Below are 21,769 nucleotides of genomic sequence, written 5' to 3' on the forward strand. Positions count from 1 at the left end.
TACACAAAGCTAACGCTTGAAAGGTTAACATTGACTCTGAATTTCTTGGCAATTGTTTTTACTAAGTACAACATTCTTAGAAGGATTTTTACCCTTTAATTACTGACGTGACTGCTCAAACTTAACTTTGCCTTAATGAAGCTTTTTCTGGGAACTGTACAAAAAGAATTTAATGCATGCACTTGCTGTGTAAAAACTATCTAAGCCACATGTCTGCAGTGAATTTTGCAAGTTAACATAACCATGGGGTATCTGTATTAATTCTGTAAAATAAGTTGATTTTTTTTGTTTCTGTAAACTTAATTCTTACTGTTTGCATCATGCAGTGACATAATTGTCTTTTCTATTTTTAACCTGGACTAACCATGTTTATCCTCTTCCCTGGTGTAAAGGGAGCTTTAGCATCCAAGTGTAGGTTTCCTCTTATGCATTTAGGCAAGTGCCTATGCCAAGCATCTTCAGCCTGATCCACCTTTCAGTGGGCCCATTCCTAGTGGCTTGGGCAGGAACATGACCAATTTCCTCCCCTCCATTTCTTTGTGGTGCTGCCAGTGTCTTTCATTGAGATTCCCAATAAGTATTTTGCTCAGGATAACAGCATGTGCCACTTGAGCCAATGGGTGAGTGTTGCCTTTTTGGGAAGGAAGGAAGGAAAGGTGCTTTGATTGAGTCCCCCTTGTGAAATGAGACCTGTTTATTTTGGAGTTGGACAAGAGTATAGATCAAGAGCTTAATGACATGACACTGCTACAGCTGCAGTCAATGGATGGACTCAAGTCAAATCTCCTTTGTTTTTTTTAAAAAAAGAGAGAGAGAGAGTGCTGATCAGGTGATCTTTCTGAGGGTCCTCTGATTCTGGAACTTGCTCCTGCCTTGGTCTTAAATAGCCTGAGTTTGATTACTTTCTTAAAATGCTGTAAAAGCTACTTGTTTGAGGTTTTGTTGGAGGATAGGTGGCTCCTCTAGAGTTTTACCATTTTTGTCTGCTGGTTGTGGTAAATTTTTGCTTGTATTTGATTGCTGTCTGGCAAAGCCACAGATTTATCAGAAATGTTCTAGTCATTTTAGCTATTAGCATAACCTTAATGATTAAATGAAGAAAATTCCCCTGTCCTCCTCCATATTTGTTCAGGAAAAACTGTGCATGTATTTAAAAAAAAAAGTTTTGGAATGGAGGTGGTGCAGGGTAAGTTCAGAGTCTTTTTTGACTAATTGAGCTGGCATGGAATTCAAGAGTATAAGTAGATACAGAAATGCCACTTCCATAGAAAGCATAATTGTTTTCCCTATCAATTAGCTGCTTCGAGCTATTGAGTCTGTTTTGGAGGCAACACTGGCCTTTCTCCCAGACAATGCTAGTATGAAGCTTACAAGAAGTGGAAGATTGAACAAATGACTAGGGAAGCGTATAAAAGCAGGAGTGAAATCAGGAAGGCCAAATCACACTTGGAGTTGCAGCTAGCAAGAGATGTTAAGAGTAACAAAAAGGGTTTCTTCAGGTATGTTAGCAACAAGAAGAAAGTCAAGGAAAGCGTGGGCCCCTTACTGAATGAGAGAGGCAACCTAGTGACAGAGGATGTGGAAAAAGCTAATGTACTCAATGCTTTTTTGCCTCTGTCTTCACAAACAAGGTCAGCTCCCAGACTACTGCACTGGGCAGCACAGCATGGGGAGGAGGTGACCAGCCCTCTGTGGAGAAAGAAGTGGTTCGGGACTATTTAGAAAAGCTGGATGAGCACAAGTCCATGCGGCCAGATGCGCTGCATCCGAGAGTGCTAAAGGAGTTGGCGGATGTGATTGCAGAGCCATTGGCCATTATCTTTGAAAATGCATGGCGATCGGGGGGAATCCCGGCCAACTGGAAAAAGGCTAATGTAATGCCCATCTTTAAAAAAGGAAAGGAGGAGGATCCTGGGAACTACAGGCCAGTCAGCCTCACCTCAGTTCCTGGAAAAATCATGGAGCAGGTCCTCAAGGAATCAATCCTGAAGCACTCACACGAGAGGAAAGTGATCAGGAACAGTCAGCATGGATTCACCAAGGGCAAGTCATGCCTGATTAATCTAGTTGGCTTCTATGACGAGATAACTGGCTCTGTGGATGAGGGGAAAACAGTGGACGTGTTGTTCCTTGACTTTAGCAAAGCTTTTGACACGGTCTCCCACAGTATTCTTGCCAGCAAGTTAAAGTAGTATGGGTTGGATGAATGGACTATAAGGTGGATAGAAAGTTGGCTAGATTGTCGGGCTCAACGGGTAGTGATCCATGGCTCCATGTCTAGTTAGCAGCCGGTATCAAGTGGAGTGCCCCAAGGGTCTGTCCTGGGGCCGGTTTTGTTCAATATCTTCATAAATGATCTGGAGGATGGTGTGGATTGCACCCTCAGCAAGTTTGCAGATGACACTAAACTGGGAGGAGAGGGTAGGGATAGGATACAGAGGGCCCTAGACAAATCAGATTTCTTTTGGCCCAATCCTCTAATGAGCTTCAACAAGGACAAGTGCAGAGTCCTGCACTTAGGACGGAAGAATCCCATGCACCGCTACAGACTAGGGACCGAATGGCTCGGCAGCAGTTCTGCAAAAAAGGACCTGTGGGTTAGTGGACGAGAAGCTGGATATGAGTCAACAGTGTGCCCTTGTTGCCAAGAAGGCCAATGGCATTTTGGGATGTATAAGTAGGGGCATTGCCAGCAGATCGAGGGATGTGATCGTTCCCCTCTATTACACGTTGGTGAGGCCTCATCTGGAATACTGTTTCCAGTTTTGGGCTCCACACTACAAGAAGGATGTGGAAAAATTGGAAAGCATCCAGCGGAGGGCAACAAAATGATTAGGGGACTGGAACACATGACTTCTGAGGAGAGTCTGAGGGAACTGGGGATGTTTAGTCTGCGGAAGAGAAGAATGAGGGGGGATTTGATAGCTGCTTTCAACTACCTGAAAGGGGGTTCCGAAGAGGATGGATCTAGACTGTTCTCAGTGGTAGCTGATGACAGAACAAGGAGTAAAGATCTCAAGTTGCAGTGGGGGAGGTTTAGTTTAGATATTAGGAAAAGCTTTTTCACTAGGAGGGTGGTGAAACACTGGAATGTGTTACCTATGGAGGTGGTGGAATCTCCTTTCTTAGATATTTTTAAGGTCAGGCTTGACAAAGCCCTGGCTTTGGGGATTGGTTTGGGTTTATTTGGGGATTGGTCCTGCTTTGAGCAGGGGGTTGGACTAGATGACCTCCTGAGGTCCATTCCAACCCTGATATTCTATGATTCTATGATGATCAGTTAAAAAAATCCACATTGATGTGGTGCAGCACCTTGTAACATGTCTGTCTGTGACCAGATGGAATGGTTTGACTGGGAGACTGACATTTTATCCCCCAAAATAATGGATGTTTCCGTAATCTTTTCAAACGAATCATTTTCCTATTCCCTTTCTTTTAATAGGGAACCTCTTCTGAGGGCACATCATCAAACAATCCCTCTCTTGTCTGGCTAACAATGTATAACTCTTTTAAAATTAAAGGAGTACTTGTGGCACCTTAGAGACTAACCAATTTATTTGAGCATGAGCTTTCGTGAGCCACAGCTCAGCTGTGGCTCACGAAAGCTCATGCTCAAATAAATTGGTTAGTCTCTAAGGTGCCACAAGTACTCCTTTTCTTTTTGCGAATACAGACTAACACGGCTGTTCCTCTGAAACCTATCTTTTAAAATTGAAAGTGAACATCAGCTGCTGCTTAATTCTTTGGCAACAGTAACTCATCGGCGCAGAGATGTACAGGTGTTAAGCATCTATTTCCTGTTACTTCATTAATGCACTGGCATTAGGAAACTCTTGAATAATAGTACACTTCTGCTTCTGAAAAATAGTAACTTCCTTAAAAATGTCACAAGGTATCTTCTCAGTACTTTGGCACAAAGTTTGAAGAAAGTAGGAGTCATAGCAAAATAAGTTCTGTTATTCATTAGTTTGGACATTGAGTCAGAGTGACTGGCTTGAGCAGGAAATTCAACTGTATAGATAAATTGTGTTAGTTTCCTGAATTGAATGCAAACAGTTGGAGCTTGATATATTTGGCAGGTAGACATCTATTTTCAATTATTTGCGTCTCTGAATTATATGTGCTCTTAAAGATGGGATTAGGTCTTGTAGCTGTTGGCCACAAGTGTTGTCATCATCTTTCTCAAATAACAAGGAGCCTCCTAGTACTTCATTTGCGATAGCCTTCTCTGGTCAACTAGAATTTGAACTATTGTAGTACTTGGAAGCAGATACTTTGTACCAGTTGAATCTGAGTAGAGAAAATTTGTCTGATTTCCTTCAAAGCTACACCAATGTAGGTAGATACTTGCATAGCTGAAGATTGGACGTGTGTAGTAATGGGCCTTCAAGCGTAATCATTTCTCCCTTCATCCCTACACTAAAAGGGTCTGTTTCAGGGTTAATATTAGTTCAGGACTCTAGTTCATGGCATGTTGTACCATATTCTCTTACTTTTCAGTTGTTAAAAGATCAGCTAGAAAGACCAGATGGGAAGTCCCCAGGAATAAAAATGGTCAAGTGTCCATCTGGCAGTGATGGGAAGAGGAGACTTAGCTGTAAAGTCAGCACAGGTGTAGTGAAAGACAGAAAATAATAGATTAGAAAGTTGATGGTTCTTTTCCTGGCTCATTTTATTAATCATAGTTGAAAAGGACTACTACTGTTAAATTGTGCAAATGTATGTGACATAGCTAAAAGTCAGGGATCATTTCCCTTTCTTAGGCCTTCAAAAAAATAAAATAAAATAAAACCTTCTTAGAATTCCTCAATACAAATTTCTAGAAAGGAATAGAATCTAAGATGTGATCAATTGTTCCAGTAAGGATCATGCCTTTTTCTAATCAATCTTATTACTGTACATAAGTGTGGTAAGTTCTGTTTTTTATGGTTCTGTGGCCTCAGACTATGTAAAATTAAGTTTCTAGCCTTATGGTTATAACTATAACAATTCTAAATATAATGACTATGCGTTGTCTTCCTGAGTGCCCAGCTCTCAAAACTTCCAGCTCTTCATCTTTGCTCTCCACCAGCTTCTACAGTTATGTTAAATTCAGTTATACAGTGCATCATTTTCAGTATGCTCTAGAATTTGTATTAACCCAACACAAGGTATTAGTTGTATTCATTTTCATATTTTATTGAAGGAAAACATCAATTTTTGAGCATTCTTGTACCTGCCAAAGAACTACCAGTTTGCCACTGAAATAAAGGGGTTTTGCTGTGAGTTCAGCTTGCCGCAGAGTAAGCAGCATGGTGTTAAATACCATAACTTGTAACTTTTAATCAGAAGAAATCCCTTAATTGGCATAAGAAAAATACAACTTTTATTGTAATCATAGTGTAAGTCTAAAATCATGAACTTGGTTAATTGAGGATTTGAGTCAGATATATACACTACTGCGTTTATAAGTTAGGATGTGCCTGCACTAGAGAAATTGGTACCCATATTTTAGCACTTCATGGTTCAGATGCCCCAGCGCTATCAGCCATGAACTGATTCATCATAAAACGATGAAAGTACCTGAGCCCTGTTTGTAGTAGTGCTCACAGTGATGCACTTGTAGTCCTGCTGCACAAAGAGTACAAGTTTGAGTGTAGACAAGGCATTGCATAACATATTCTGGTATCACAATTATCCCAAAATGTGGGTGCTTGATTTCAAAAAGTTTAAAGAAGTTGAAGTTGTGCATATTGACTAGGGCTGGCTGAATTTTTTTCCATTGGGTTTTCAGTTAAATTAGAACTTTTGTGGAAACTGTCTACCTTCTTTGAAACTTTTTTTGTTTTTGTTTTTCCATTGGAAAACTGAATTTTTGGATGAAAATCAAAGTTTTTCAACTGAAAACTTACCAGGTTTTGGTTGTAGAAAATGGAGAGTTTCTTTTTTTTTCTATCCATTTTCTGGGCCAGCTGTAATCTATTTGTTAAATGGAGTACGTGTATTTTCAAAACCATTTAAAATAGCTATATTAATCTTAATTGTATGCTGTAGTAGTGAAACCAATTTAACTTATAAAATTGTTTTTATGCTTAGGTTTCTGCCACCTTTGCAGCAAGTTTGGTAACTAGTCCTGCCATTGGAGCATACCTGTCTGCGAGCAAAGGAGATAACCTTGTAGTACTAGTGGCCACAGTGGTGGCTGTCCTGGATATCTGTTTCATCCTATTAGCTGTACCAGAATCTCTGCCTGAAAAAATGAGACCTGCTTCATGGGGAGCCCCTATATCCTGGGAACAAGCAGATCCCTTTGCAGTAAGATATACATTTTTATAAATACTTTAAATTATTCCTGATGTTTAAAAATACTTAATAATTACTTTAATCTTATTGGTAAATTAGTCATTTAACTAATACACATTAATCTTACAATTGCAAAAGAGTTCTAACTATAATGAAAATAACCATGTTGGATATTTATGCATTTGGAAGCTGTTACATATACTTGTAGTGTGGTAAAGGTCTGGAGGCAGAAAATCTTAGGGAAACACTCCACCCTCTCGACTCATTTAACACATTGTTATGGAAAGGAAAGTGTTTGAATTCTTATGTTGCTGTGTACTCACTTTAAAAAAATATTGAGGTAAGCTTTTTACACAAATTGTATGCTTTTTGTTTTCATAAGGATGCTGACTTCTGTAGGTGAATACATTCACGGATGTTTTAAAAAGTGAATTGTTCTTAATGAAATCACCCTGCTGAGAGTTGCTCTAAAGAAACTGCGTTATAAATGTTGGGAGATGAGTGATATGCTTGGAAAAACTGCAGCAAGGGGACTTGATTTTCACAATTTATTAATAGTTTTTCAAAATATGATACAGTATTATCAGAATGAGCAAGTATAAGAAATATACAAGAAATAAAAATACTTTTGTGATATGGCAAGCTGAACCTACAGAATAGTAAAAGTAGGATTTGTGCAGGTCACCAGCAGTAGTTCCTTTAATAGGGTTCGAGTAATTCATACAGCGAGTCATAATGTGTGTGTGTGTGTGTGTGTTTAACTGCCTTTAAGGTTTGACAGTCTGACTCGGCATCGAAATTCAATGGATAACATGGATGGATAAGACTATTTATATTAGGCTATATGAAAAGCTAATAATGGAAATATCTTAATATTTTAATTTAAGGAAAATCTTTTTAATTTACATTAATTATTTCCTTGCCAGTCCTTTCCCCAGCCATTGTAATATTATACTAGTGCAGGAGGACAAAGTAACTCTAACTAGCCTGCTCCTGTTGTCCATGGTGAATAAAGTGTAAAGTAAGCAAACAAATAATGAGAATCAAGTTAAAATTCTTTCATGAGATGTTAGACAAGTAAGGAAACTTGCTTTTAAATAACTTTTACTGTAATAGTGACCCTTTCACTGTTCCATAGAATTAATCTCAAATGAATGAAGTAATGGAAAATTTAATGGAACTATTGTTTTTATCTCTTTTTACAAGGAGCTTTCAGAGTAGTTCAGTTTGGCTCATGTTTTGTTTTCTTCTCTTCTCTTTGTAATAGTCCTTGAAGAAAGTTGGGAAAGATTCTACAGTCCTCCTGATCTGTATCACAGTATTTCTGTCCTACTTGCCAGAGGCTGGCCAATATTCTAGCTTTTTTCTCTATTTGCGACAGGTGAGTAACTGTTGGTCACTGAAGAATGCATGTCATGTTTTCAGAGTCTGTCAAGCTACACTTCAATCAGGATTGCCAGAGTCCTATTTCTAAATTTATATTCCATTTGGGGAACTATGCCTTTAAAGTACCATATGTACATAAAGTATGAAACCATTGTACTTCGTATACAACAATTACAAGGTTTCCTTGAGGGAACGTATTATTGTAAAACTATTGCTAAAACTTTTTGTAGGTTTTAATGATCTAAAGACTTTTTTTTCCCCTTAACTTCTCAAGTGCATGACTTAATTCTGAAGTGGTTCTGGAAAGGTCTTATTGAAGTCTAGTTTTAATTAAATATTGAACCAGTGCTTACAATCCAGTATATTTAATAGCATTATATGTATTGCTTCTAGAATAGCACTGGTTTTAATGAAAACCAGCTAAATTTGTGCTAGAATTGCTCCTCATTCATTGCTTTTCCCTTCCCCTCTGAGTAATAAAAGATCCTCTTCTTAAAGTGCATTTATGTTCCTAATGTTTTGCATAGCTGCTAGAGGATGGCTGAATATTCTAGCCTGCCTTTCAGTATAAGTTTACTTTTCAGTAGAGAAACAGCAAGAACAGAGATTTTCTTTTAAAGCTGAAAGCACTGAAAATATGAGAACATCATCAGTTGGACTAGGTGAGGCAGGGAAATGGTGATTAATAACCTTTTCGTAGCACAATGACTTTTTATAGTGCATTACAGATAAGAGTTCACAACTCAATTATACGCTTAAGAATCATCAATCTTTTTCTTTCGAGTGTGCTTTCTTCCATAAATCTGAAATCTTAAACATGCAACATCAATTCCATGGGTTTTCCTAATCGTGTCCATTTAATATGAATGCAAAGCACCATTTCTGTAAAGTGAATGTACTAGTGTGCATTTATAAGCAGTTAGTTAAATGTTCTTGCATTTGATAGACAACAGGGTAGAGAAATTACTGATACTTCTATGCTGAGTGGAGGGGTAAATAGCATTGAAGTGGTGGTCAGTGATGGAAAGTGAAGTAAAATGAAATTTTAAGGCAGAGAGGTGTGAGAGAGAGAGTGTAATACATAGGTAGAAAAGTGGAGGAAGTGGTATTAAATGGAGATGACAAAGGGAGTAATGAAGTGAGAATGGTGGGCAGATGATGGGTAAGGCTGCGATTTAGTCAAAGAGGTCATGGAATCCATGACTTCCAAAGACCTCTGTGACTTCAGCTAACGCCGGCTGGGAGCTGCAGGCTCCCTTGGCGCCTGCGGAGGCAGGGAGTTGCATGGTACCCCAGCAGCTCCTGGTCACTGCGGGTATCAGGGGAGAGTGCCGTAGCTCCCCTGCCGCTCCCAGTCACCACGAGTGGCAAGGGGGACCCTCACCGTTCCTCATTGCCGCTTGTGGCGGGGGGACCCTGCAGCAGAGGGAATTCCTGCTGCTCCCTGCCCCTACTGGCAGAAAGGGGGACCCCCACCTCTGTGGGTGGACCTGGCAGCAGCGGGGAATCCCTGCTGCTGTGAGCGCCAGCGGCTTGGGGGAATCCCCGCTACTCATGGCTGCCCCGGGTCGCAGGGGGGATTCCCACTGCTCCTGTGCACCGCGGGTGGCAAGAGGGACACCCAGAGCTCCTGGCTTCTGCCGGTGGCAGGGGGACTTGGCAGCTCCCAGCCGCAGCAGGGGGACCTTGGAGCTTCCCCCAGGTTCCCAGCCTACCCATTTTGTCTTTATTTTTAGTAAAAGTCAGGGACAGCTCACAGCTTCTGTGAATTTTTCATTATTTCCCATGACCTGTCCTTGACTTATAGTAAAAATATCCGTGACAAAAACTTAGCCTTAATGATGGGGCAAGGTGTGGAGGCAACACAAAATGCCCTAGAGGACAGAACTGTACAGAGGCGGAGGAAGCAGCAAGAGGATCCATTCAGGGTAACAGAGGAGCAGTCGGCCAATTAGGAAGAGAATGAAGTCACAGAAATCATGGAAAAGATCGTCTCAAGACGTGCTTCACTCATTATCTTAAATGAACTAAGTGACTCTTGAAACTTGGAGAAGTCATTATTGCCTTTCAGTGGGGGAATTGCCATGGTGGGAAGGATAAAGCCAGATTTGATTGAAGACAGAGCTGGAGGAGAAATTGGTAAGGAACTGGAAATAGTCTGTTCAGGAGCTTGGATATAGAGGGACTGAAATGGAGATGATAGAAGTGGGGTCAAGTGAGGATTTCTTTAAGATAAGAGGAAGCAGCAGTACTTGGAGGCAGAGGGGAAGCAGACTGAGGACAGGGAATAAGAGTCAGAGGTGGCAAGGATTTTAGGAGGCAGGACGGATGGAGTTGAGTTGGTAATAGGGTTTTGCCACAGGTTTAAAATTCTGCCCAGGATTGTGGTGACCAAATTCTAAATGTGAAATTACTTTGACCTATGTGAGATGAGTTAGTGGTCTCAGTTGATTTGCTAGTAAACAAGAGTGCCCATGCTGTAAAAACAGTCATCAGAAATGGCACTAATTGGCAGTCTCATTAGAAAGATGAATAACTCAATTGTGTGTCTCAGCACATAGAAGTGATTTCTAGTTGTGAGGAGCTCAAGTTGCGACATGTGGCTAGAGCAGGGGTGGGCAAACTTTCTGGCCTGAGGGCCACATTGGGGTTGCAAAAATGTATGGAGGGCTGGGTAGTGAAGGCTGTGCCTCCCCAAACAACCTGGCTCCCTCCCCCTATCCGCTCCCTCCCACTTCCCGCCCCCCTCTAAACTCCTGACCCATCCAACCCACCCTGCTCCTTGTCCCCTGACCGGCCCCCCCCCCCCCCCCGGACTCCACTCCCATTCAACCCCCCCCTCCCGTCTCCAGCCTCCCCTGACCACTATCCACACCCCCTGCCCCAGAACCTCCATCCCATCCAACCGCCCCCTGTCACCTGACTGCCCCCCAGGACCTCCCAGCTCTCCCTCCCCCCCCCCCCCTACCATGCTGGAGCCAGCCATGCTGCTGCACTGCCAGACAGGAGTGGCGGGCCAGAGCGCTGGTGGCGAGGTGCACTGACACTGCGGGGGAGGGGCTGGGAGCTCAGGAGCTGAGCAGGATGGTCTCATGGGCCGGGGTTTGCCCACCTCTGGGCTAGAGCTTTGTTTCCAGAGCTCTCAATACCCCTTATGAGAATAAATTCACACACAACCAAATCATAATATTTTACTGTCTTTTATGGTTTTGTGTTGATTATATGGCATACACTCTGCTAAAATTAAGGAAGACGTTTAACCGTTGTATCTTTACAAATATCTGTGAATTAGTTCTTACATGGAACTGCTTTAACTAATTATCTGTAACTAGCGTTTGTTTTACTATATTATATTTATAATATATACTATATTTTCCTTCAGATTATAGGTTTTGGTCCTGCTACGATAGCAGCATTCATAGCTGTGGTAGGAATTCTATCTATAATAGCTCAGGTAAGTGTTATCCTAATAGCTTTTTTAGAAATTCTGTTGACTCTTTGGATATACAAAGAAGAATAATTAAGGGATTTCAGTGTGCATATATAATCACATCTGTTTGAGTTTTGATAATGAACCTCTTTTACAAAACATTAAATGACTCCAACCTAATACAGTACGTTTCTTGAACATTTTTCCCCGAAGTTGTATGAGTATAACCAATCAGGTGAATGCTACTGATGTCATTTTTTGACATGTTGCAATTATGTATAGATAAGATTCTTTCCACCCTTTAGAGTCTTAGAGTAGGTTTTGTTTAGTAAAGGAACATCTTGTTCATTCAGATTCCTTCTGAGAGACTGCCTCTCTCCATGACTTCCAGTAACAACTGTGTTCTTCAGGAGCAGTGGAACTGAGTTTCAGAAGTGTGAGATGTGCAAGCTCACTAAAATGTGATTCTTTCAACAGCTGGACCAAGATTTTGGCCCTTATTTCAGCGAGAGATTAATGGCAACTAACCTAACTGCTTTCAAAACACAATACAAAATTTATTTCTTGACTGCTTTCTCACAGTTTAACAACAAAAAATTCAAATAATGAGGAGGATATAGAAATGGATTCCTTTAACTTTTATATTTGTAAAATGCACATCAGCTCAATATAAATGGGTAAATTTGGCCCCTTAAAATGTTGATCTCTGAAAGTTGCGACTCTGGACATCCACAAAGATTACTCACGTGGCATATGATTTAGTTCTAACTTTGCTATTGAAATATTTTCATGATGTCTACCAATACAGTTAAATATGGGGACAGTGAATGAAAATGAAAAGATTAACAGCAGAATGATATGATAAGTGAGGAAGTGTGGTGTATTACAGAAATACGGATATGATTTGTTTCCCTCTTACTGTGATGGGGTGTTGTATGTAAGATGGTTCTCCAGCAGTGTCTTGGATATTTTCTACTGTCCGATGCACAATGCACTGTGGCAGTGCGTGCCTTGCAGAGAGCTCCATCAGGAAGTACCTGTCTCCTGGTTTGGATCAGTGGGCTTCCCTTCCCACGGGGACCACCAGTGGGCCTTCACTGGCTGTGGCCTCTGAGGCTCCTGTGCCCCCGTAGTTGGACCCTGCTCCATAGGAAGTGAGGAAGAGAACTGAGAGGTAGGACAGGAGAAGGCACAGAATGAAATGCAGTCCTTCATTCTGCATACAGGAGAAAAAAATGAGATTTAACACTGGATTCCAGTGAGCAAATCAGCCATCTTTGATTCTTGAAAACCATCTTGAAATAAGCGTCTGCTCTAAAGTCAGCCTGTTCTCAAATTTCCTGGGATGGCTGACTAATCCTATTGTGAGACTTACTAAAACTGAACTGAATTTGAGGAAATGATGGGAAAAACCTCTGTGTGTTTGGTTTTCTGGAACACACAGATATCTGAGTATCACTGTTCTGCATTCAATACTTAATATTGGATCAAGTCAGGTGTCTGTGTTTGGATTATTAAATACAAAAATGTCATCAGTCAGAGTTCAGTTAATTGAATGTAAACAGCAATAGTGGAGCTTCTCTTGGTTTGTTTCCTGTAAAAGTGGAAGCTGTATTAAAGATCTCAAGTTTAAAATGCTTCTCAGCTGAGTCATTCCTTATTTTTACAGACCGTGTTCCTCAGTATCCTGATGAGGTCAATAGGGAACAAGAATACAGTCCTCCTTGGCCTTGGTTTCCAAATGCTCCAGCTGACCTGGTATGGTTTTGGATCTCAGCCTTGGTAAGCACACGTCTCCTGAGCTGCACACATTTCATGGGGCTTTAAAGTAATTTTTTTCAAAATCTCCCACTACTTTGAACATTAACATCATTTTCTTTCAGAACATGATACACTTATCCTTCAAGTATGTTACATTGGTTAGTTGTATAACTTGGCCTTTAATTTTTAAGTTGCACGTGGCTTTTTCCTAGAGTTATGGCTTACTGTGCTTTAAAACGAGCACCTTTTTAGTCTGAGGCTAGCAGTATCGCTTAACAATTAAGACAAAAGCAAATGCATCTACAAGGGCAAAAAAAAGTTTGTGGTGATTATATTTTATATATATGTATATATTTATTTATTCTGAAATTAGTCTTTTAGAGTAGCTTTCATAACCTGTCTCTCCAAAGCAAGCAACAAGAGATAACAGATGACTAGTCTGTTAGATGATTGGATCAGTGTACTTACTCCTTTAAGCCTTGTTTAGATGCGTGTAGCAACTAGTCATGTACAGCAAGGACTTGAATTTATTAATCCTTTTGATTATTAATTTGCATCTTACTCTTCCACAAACATCCAGGATGTGCTAGTCATCCTAATAGTTAATTTTCTTACCATATCAGCCCATTTAAGGTGTTCTTACAATTTAGTCCTCTGATACCAGTTACCAGTTCTGGACATTTGCAGCTGTGGGCTGCCAGGTTGATCTCTGCCTATCTTTCCCTTTTATAGAAAGTATTGAGGGTTTTTGGAGTACTGTTTCAGGAAAAGTTTGGTCTGTTTTACTTTGATAAACTTGCTGCTGAAGTTGGATACCAGCAAGACTGTTCAGTCTGGCTTGCCCAACTAATCGGTTTCAGCACATAAACTTATTATGGAGCACAGGCTACTTGCTATTCTCATCAGGTTGCTTTTGTCTATCAGTTATCCACCCTCTTCTACCATGTTGGATGTATGTAGTGACAGAGTATTTTTTAAAGCTTTAGGTGCTGCGTATAGCCCCTTCATAACTTCCTTCCAAACAGCTCTCCCAGTGAGGGCCACTGAGGCAAAAGCTCTTTCCTTTTTGGAGTACAAACCTCTTCTGTGCGATAGTGAAGAATGCCTCACCAACTTTTTCACCATAGCTCTCCACAACAATTGAGATGAGCTAGAGAGCAGCTTTACCTAGAGTAGTAGCAGCTAAACGGAGATCTTGGGCTCTATGCAGAAACATTGGGTGAATTCTGGAACTGGGTTTGATGGTGAAGCAGAAGAACAGGAAGACAAGCTGTTCAAAAGCCACACTAGAAAATGCCAAGTTTCAGAGCTGTAGCTCATGAAAGTTTATGCTCAAATAAATTTGTTAGTCTCTAAGGTGCCACAAGTACTAGAAAATGCGTATTCCCCTATTAATATGTGCTCTGCCCTGCATATTGAATATCACCTCAGACTCTGTTCAGTTAACTTGGGGGATATTAAATAAAATTAATCAGGATGGGATTGAATAAAACCTAGCTATTTCCAAGGAGCCTGGCAGAACCTGGCATGCACCTATCCATGCAGTAAATTCACTGAAATTGTTCCTTGGTATGAGCTTTTCTAACGGAGGACAAGGCAGCATCAACAATATTTTGCTCACCTCTCATCTTAGCTTGGGTTGAATAAAATCAATTAATTTCAATGAGCTCAGTGTAACTCAGAAAAACAAATAGGAGAGGCTCTGAGGTTGTTTAACAAATTGTAAGAGAAGAAAATTACTAAATTGGAAATGCGAAGCCATTACAAAAATTACATCTTTGGGTACTTAATAGTGAATGGTTTAGTGACAATTTTAAGAACAGACCCTAATTGAGGAACCTGAAAATGTTTGTTATATTCTTGCTTGTTTGGGGAAATCCTTTTGTACCTAAAAGTATTTATATTTTGAACAAAATATGTATTTAATCAACACAGGATGATGTGGGCAGCAGGAGCTGTAGCAGCCATGTCAAGTATTACGTTTCCAGCAATCAGTGCTCTAGTTTCACGAAATGCAGAGCCAGATCAACAGGGTAAGTTCAGTAAATTCATCTTGGTGCTCCTGAAAAATTCTTTCTTAAAAACCATAATACCTATCTAGCTGTGCTCTTCAAATAAGATGACAAAGGAGGTAATTAGTTTTGTCAGTAGGAATGAAAGTTTGTCTCTGGTATTGCGGAGAGAGATGGATGCACATCAGGCATACTTGCCTTTTATTATTTCCTAAAAAGCATTGCTCTGGTCAGTGCAGTCATCTCTTTACATAATTGCCTTTAAAGATGCTAGAAAATAAAAGTAAGTTGCTACAGTAACTTCCATGGTTTTTCCTCTCCACTTGTTTTTAAAAGCATTCTATGACTTTGAACAACCAGCACTAGTGTAACAGTACTATCTTTCTCTTAGCAGCTGAGATTTTCCCATTGTCTGATTTATGTATCTTATATACAAAAGAAACCTTTTCTTTTTGCTCCTTGCCAGGAAAAGAGGGTGGTCCAATTTGCTCTAAGTTTCTTTCAAAAGTATAAAAGAAAAACTTCATCACATGTCTCTCTAGGGAAGCAGAAATAATGAAGACATGGTGGAAGGGGTGACAAGTGTGCATGCATGTTTATTCCAAATCGTAAGTTGGAGAAAGAGGTAAAAATATGAGCTGTATTCTATAGTGCCGTGGTGCATTAAAGGCAAATGTAACTATCAAATCCCTACCTGATGGGTTTCCAGTCTAAAGTTAGAACAAAGAAATGAGGACAGTAAGATAGAAAGTAAAGAGAAGATACAGCCTTAAGAGGCAGTCTTCTGTTGGGAAAGGTGATATTTGTACACATTTGATGGTAGTTTTCTGTAGGCCTAACACAGTTTACAGTGATTACATTCTAAGAGTGAACAAAGTTTCAAATGAATATTGCCCTTGTTGGGTTGTTGTATTGTAGAAGGAATAGTTTTTTCAAGCAGTAAACAATTGAAAGTAGCAGGGAAGAGGTAGGGGGAAATACAGCTGTGCACTGTTGATTCAAAGCCACCTAGAAAGCTGTACATGAAAGGATTTATTGTAATTCCAGAGTGACATTATGCCACCTAGTGGAGAGGAAACAGCCATTGTAATTACACATAGCTCCTGCAAAACTGAACAGAAATTAAACAAAACTAGTGACTTTCACTCACTAAAGCCAAAAGGATTCTTCCATACTTTCTTTTTGTTCCAGTGGCTCATGGGAATCACACTTTCCCTGGTTTTATACTACCTGTGTCAGTATACTACCTGGTCTCCGCTTAATTTAAAAATAGTTCACACCAATCTGAAGATCTGTTTTGTTCATGTCTGTCTCTTTAGTTTGTAAGCTCGTCAAGACAGATGGGCTTTTTTTGTCTTATACAGCATCACCTCGTACACAGGCAGTGCTTAATAATGACACTTGTTTATGTAAGTTAGTATCCGTCAGCAACTGCCACAAATGTGGGCAAACCTTTATTAACTCAGTACTTTGAACTTCCGGAGCTACCTCTGAGTTGGAGCAGGAATAAAATTTATCTGAGGAGGACCAGACAAGGGCAGGATGTTACTGATGGGGAACAAAATGTTAGCTTGACGGAGGTATTTTGCAGGTAGAAATTTACCTGTTTGTTTATAACCAAGGCTAACTATCTTTTAGGTAAGGCAAATACCATCTTAAGCCTCTTTTGTTTAGTATAGGTGTGGAGAGAAGTTGAGTTAGGGAGAGCATGGAGGCTGAGCTCACGCATTATAGCTGGGAAATTTTGATAACTTCTAATTCAGACCCCTCAGTTTCAAAATTGAAAATGTTGCTAGCAGCACATTAATATATTGAGCAAACTGTGCCCATGTGGAAGCTAACTAAAATCCAGCTAACCTTCCTTGAAGGCATTTATTAAAACCCTCTCATGTGAAAGGTAAGGTTAGTCTATTACATGATAGAATTAAACAGTAATTAAGAGAAGTTTTGTGTGGTTGTACCATATATAAAAATAAGGGATGGCTAATGAAAAGGCTGCCATCTTCACTACCGTTAACTTTTCCTTTCACAGGTGTTGTCCAGGGAATAATAACTGGAATCAGAGGTCTGTGTAATGGCCTTGGACCAGCTCTCTACGGCTTTATATTCTTTCTCTTCCATGTGGAACTCAATGAATTGGCACCTGTCCAGAGTTCTGATAAGAACACCATGCAGGATCCTAGTGATGAGGTAAATCCATGACCAGCTCCCGTTGTTTTTCAGTCACAAATATCAAATTTGCATGACTAAAATATTTTGATCTGGAACTCCTGGTATTTGTTCCTATGCTTTAGTTTTATTCTTAATTATATAAGAGACACTTCAAAGAGAAAAGTAAATAACAGATGTTAGAGCCAAAGCAATAGCTTTGGTTTTTAGTTATTATAGTGGAGCTAATAATAATCTTTTGACATAAGAATAAACTTTGTGTGCAGCTATGATTTTCGATGCAATAATATGTGATTTATTGTTGATGGGGAGGTTAAAAGATTTGGTTTATTTAATTACAGCCAGTTTCCTCATTAACATGACAGTACAGGTCTGATTATGCAAGTATGAAAGGGCATAAAGTTTTTACAGTGATCATAACAAGAGAAGCATCCTCTGGCCCACAAGTTTTTAAATGCAGGCTTTCTAGAAAAATATGCTTCAATAGACTTGCACCTTCTCTTTGACATTTTGCATGAATACCTTGTAACCCCTTTTTTAATTCCCTCCAGTAATACTAAGAAGTTGCTTCTGAAATGCCTTTGCTGTCTTTCCCTTGGTCCATCTTGTAAAGTTTAAGCTTCTTGTTGTTGCCTATGTCCCCGCCTACCTCATGGTTTTTATTGCCCCTTCACTCTTTTATCAAAACTTTGTTTAGCTGTTTCACCTGTCTTTTGCTGCTCTCTCTTGGCTGTCTGTGCTATCTTCTACCCTGACCCATTCAGCTCTCACTCTTTCTTTCAAGTCTTGCCTGAAAACCCTGTTTTTCCAAGAGGCCTAATTATCTCTGTGCACTTGAAATCAAATTTTTAACAGTAGATTGATGTATTAAGATCTTACATTAGTAAGAATTCATTTCCTTTACAGAATATTCCATTCACTAGTATATCATACATAAAACTAAGCTACACTTGTCAGAAGACATTTTAAAAGTGCATTTTGTTGCAGAATTTTCAGTATTTTAAAATCATGTTTGCTTCCAATTATTAGTGATGATGAGCAAGGTTCCAGTTAAGTGGAGCTTCTTTCATTCTGAAGATTCTTTTCATAAAGCAGAATATAACTTTAGGATCCTGCATGTGTGCAACTGGTCTCAGTGACCATTTCCTCATTGTACTGAGAAACCTGAAACATTTTTCTGTGTGTAAAAAGGGTTCTAATTCCAGGAAAAAGTTGCCTTTTCAGTAACAATCAAAAAAATTTGTGGTTGCTTTCTCTACTGGGACTCCAGTTACAGTCACATTCTGTGACAAATTTGGTTTTCCAATATCATTTGTGTTTTTTTCCATCCAAGACAGAGTTGCTCTTGTGTTAAAATACTGTCTTCCCAATGCTTGAACTTTTCTTTATCACCTGTATGTGTGTGGTATGATGTTTAGCCCTATCAAATCTTCTGTCAAGGTTATTAATCCTGGAAGTTAAGATTGCCTTTCCAGGGAAGTCAGCTGAAGCCTGTGATCAGTCTTAAGGAGAAGCTTACGTTTGCACAATAAAATTTATCTGCAACTCTTTGGAGGCTTTGGAAACTTGCAAAGATGATGCCAGCCTGAGAACCCACTGAAACTTGGATGACTGCAATGGTTTTTAGCCTCCCACTTTGCAGATAAAGAATAGAAAGAAGATAACTTGAATCAACATATCCCCACAGTAATGAACTTCTCTTCAGTTTGCACTGCTGATAGGGTTAATCGTGGTGCAAATGTATGCCTGCTATTCAAATTCGTATTCAATTCTTAAAACTGATTTATGATGTGAAACTTGGTGCTCTTCATTCTTTATCCCTCCACTTAAAATTGTTAGTTGCACTGAAATAGATTTGGAACCCTAAGAGGACCTTCCCTGAGGGGTAGATACAGACTGCTGAACATGCCGATGCCTACACCTGGTAGATCATGTCATTTGAGTAGCCCCATGTTAAGTCTTTGAATACATGTAAGCATGGTGAAGTGAGGGCCATGCAGCACATGCTCGTTGCCGACTCCTTGTTCGACAGGACAGAGTAGTTTGAAGATTTCTCTCCTTTGCCGTTTTTTAAAAGGGTAAACTAAGAAAACCAAAAATGTGCCCCCTTGAATTCTATATGGTGGTTTCTTTTCTTCTTGACTTGAGCTTAAAATCACATCCTCATTTCCCTGTCTTTGCTGGAAGACCTGGTCAGGATCTTTGGAGGGCCCCCTTTGCTGGAAGCAAGAGAGCTGACGCTCAGGTGACATCTTAACGTGACGCTGTTTAGGTTGAGAGAGATCTGACGCTTCTGTTCATTACAAAAATAAAAAAAGAAAGGTGGGCTTAATACAGTATTTTTACAATAGCTTTAGCATCTTTATACATCATAAAGAACCAATAAAATCAAAAACATGTTTTAATCTTGTTTTTAGTTCAACTGCTTCAGGGGAATGCTTTCAGTCATAGCTATTTGGTGAACTTGACATGAATTCACAAATAGTTTTCAGTTGAATGAAACTTTTTATTCAGGGCGTGAAGTATCCACTGAAAATTTCAGCCAGCTCTAGTTGTAATGCACATACAAATTGAGCATGCAGTTAGATATACATTTAGTAAACAGCTTTTTAAAATTGTTGTCCTATTGCCTCCTGTTTCAGTGGTGTAATATTTTAATCAAGTAGATATGTCAGTTTCATATTTTTCTGATTTGCCTGTTTTGTTGCAGAGAGCTATCATCCCTGGCCCACCTTTCCTGTTTGGAGCATGTGCAGTTCTTCTAGCTTTTCTGGTTGCCTTATTCATTCCTGAGCACAGTAAAGCCAGCTGTACCAGGAAGCATAGCATCAGCAGTGCCCAGAGCAACAACCCAGATCGTGGCAGCGATGACGACATTGAACCATTGTTGCAAGACAGCAGTGTCTGAGAGCTAGCTTTGAAAAAGGAGGCTGCAAATCAAAATTCATGCACTGAGCTGTGAACCCAGAAAACAGGACAGAATGCAGTGAGCCTCTGGTCTCTTAAGGGAGGATAGAGCCATGTTCAAGTGAAGGCCACTTGTTGTGGATATTGGTGTCCACTTAGGGTTCATACTGTCAAAATTTACTGTGGTGTTTTGTTTTGTGTACTAGGGCAAGGTAAGGTTTGAGTCCTTTTTTCCCCCCTGTACCTGATATGTAACTGCAAATGCCATCTCAAGCCCTGATGTTGGATTGAAAACCTAAATGCACAGACCTTGCAGAGAGCAAACTTTAATAAAATACTTTGAACATTCAGTTCCCAAAGTCACTATAAACAAAATAAGCAGGTTTGAGGCAGACTACAGTTCCTGCCAAAATAGTTAAAGGTTAAGTTTTGCATTTTAAACCTTTTCTTTGGATGTATGGCCCTGTGTAAACCTCCTTGGTTCCTTGCAAACCTATCTACATAGTTTTAGTATCTGAAATATTGCGGATGATTAAAGGTCATATTAAAATTCCTGAACCCATATTCTCAAATATTTGTATCTCATACTAATACAAAATCCGGTAGACTCCTTAGGGTGTTGATAAAACTAAACAATTACTTTTTACAGATGAGGGATAATGTAAAACTTGCCTATGAGTGAAGGACATATTCAAGTCTTAAGCCCACATTCCAGAACGGTATCTGACCTGAAGTGGCTAAAAAGAAAATCCAGTTGGCACCTGTGAGCATTGATAGCATCACCGCTCTGCTAGTAGAAAATTATTTTAATGATTGACTGTATAGCACCACAAATGTAGACAGACGTTCTTCGTTTGTGTGAGGGCTAGTTAACTGGATGCTGAGGCGGCTTACATCAAGACTTGTGTGTATTTATTGCATTTTGTCACTCTGATCTGCCGTATTAAAATAACTCTTCCCACTAATTTCACCCCTGCCTTAACTGCTACTTAGTGTGCATTTATTCTCATTTAGCCTTCATATCAATGTGTCTCACGTGATGAATCTCAAGGAAATATGCATATTAAGTTCTTTTCTAAAAGATGCTTTAAAGAAGTTGAGTCTACAAAGTGTTATGCTAATTTTTAGACATTTTATGAAAAATTATACAGATTTATATGTATTTTGTTGCAGTGTAAATGAACCATTAAACAAAACCTGACTTTAACAAAGTACTCCTATGAATGTTTTGTACGTATGAAATATATGTAGATATTTGTAAGGAGTTCTAATTTTTTCCAGATGGGGGTGCTGTGTAAATCTTGTATTTATAAATGCAATGAGGGTACTGACAGATATACAGTTTTTATAAAGGATTGTGTATTGACTGAACAAATTTTAAAAAATTATATATTTTGAAACTTGTTCCACCTTGAGCAGAGATAACAGACCTTTTGTACTATGCAGTTTGGTTTTTAAGTTAAGCTTCCATAATAAATCTGCAACTTATATTTCCTAGGTTTCATGTGTTAAGTGTGTGTTCTTGCAGTTATTTATTACTTCCATTTCATTTTCCCTACTTCAGATTGAAGATGATTTACCATTCAAATTATATTATATTAGTGTCTCAATACCCCCAATAAAGTTTCAGGTCCCCATAATATGTTTGAACATACAAGTAATAAGATACTCTGTGTATCAGAAAGCTCACAATATAGGTTTGACAAGGTGTGACAGTTGGGTGCAACAGAGATCTGGGAGGGGAGGACGGATAACAGTGAAATATTAATCTTATGCGTTTGAGTTGTCAAATACTTAGAAGGTGCCTATTCCGACTTGGGAT

The 21,769-nt window shown here is 39.5% G+C and overlaps 1 protein-coding gene across 1 annotated transcript in view; it reads left to right on the forward strand.

The window, feature by feature from the left end:
• SLC71A2 (solute carrier family 71 member 2) overlaps nucleotides 1–21,446 on the forward strand; it is a 49,603-nt gene extending 28,157 nt beyond the window's left edge. The window contains exons 6-12 of the mRNA XM_048849967.2: nucleotides 6,076–6,294; nucleotides 7,550–7,663; nucleotides 11,051–11,122; nucleotides 12,768–12,880; nucleotides 14,795–14,892; nucleotides 16,904–17,061; nucleotides 19,751–21,446. Of these exons, the coding sequence (XP_048705924.1) occupies nucleotides 6,076–6,294; nucleotides 7,550–7,663; nucleotides 11,051–11,122; nucleotides 12,768–12,880; nucleotides 14,795–14,892; nucleotides 16,904–17,061; nucleotides 19,751–19,948 (972 nt within the window). The 3' untranslated portion in view covers nucleotides 19,949–21,446. The remainder of the gene's footprint in view (nucleotides 1–6,075; nucleotides 6,295–7,549; nucleotides 7,664–11,050; nucleotides 11,123–12,767; nucleotides 12,881–14,794; nucleotides 14,893–16,903; nucleotides 17,062–19,750) is intronic.
• The last annotated feature ends 323 nt before the right edge of the window (nucleotides 21,447–21,769 follow it).

This window comes from Caretta caretta, chromosome 5, assembly GCF_965140235.1.
Source record: "Caretta caretta isolate rCarCar2 chromosome 5, rCarCar1.hap1, whole genome shotgun sequence".
NCBI lineage: Eukaryota > Metazoa > Chordata > Testudines > Cheloniidae > Caretta > Caretta caretta.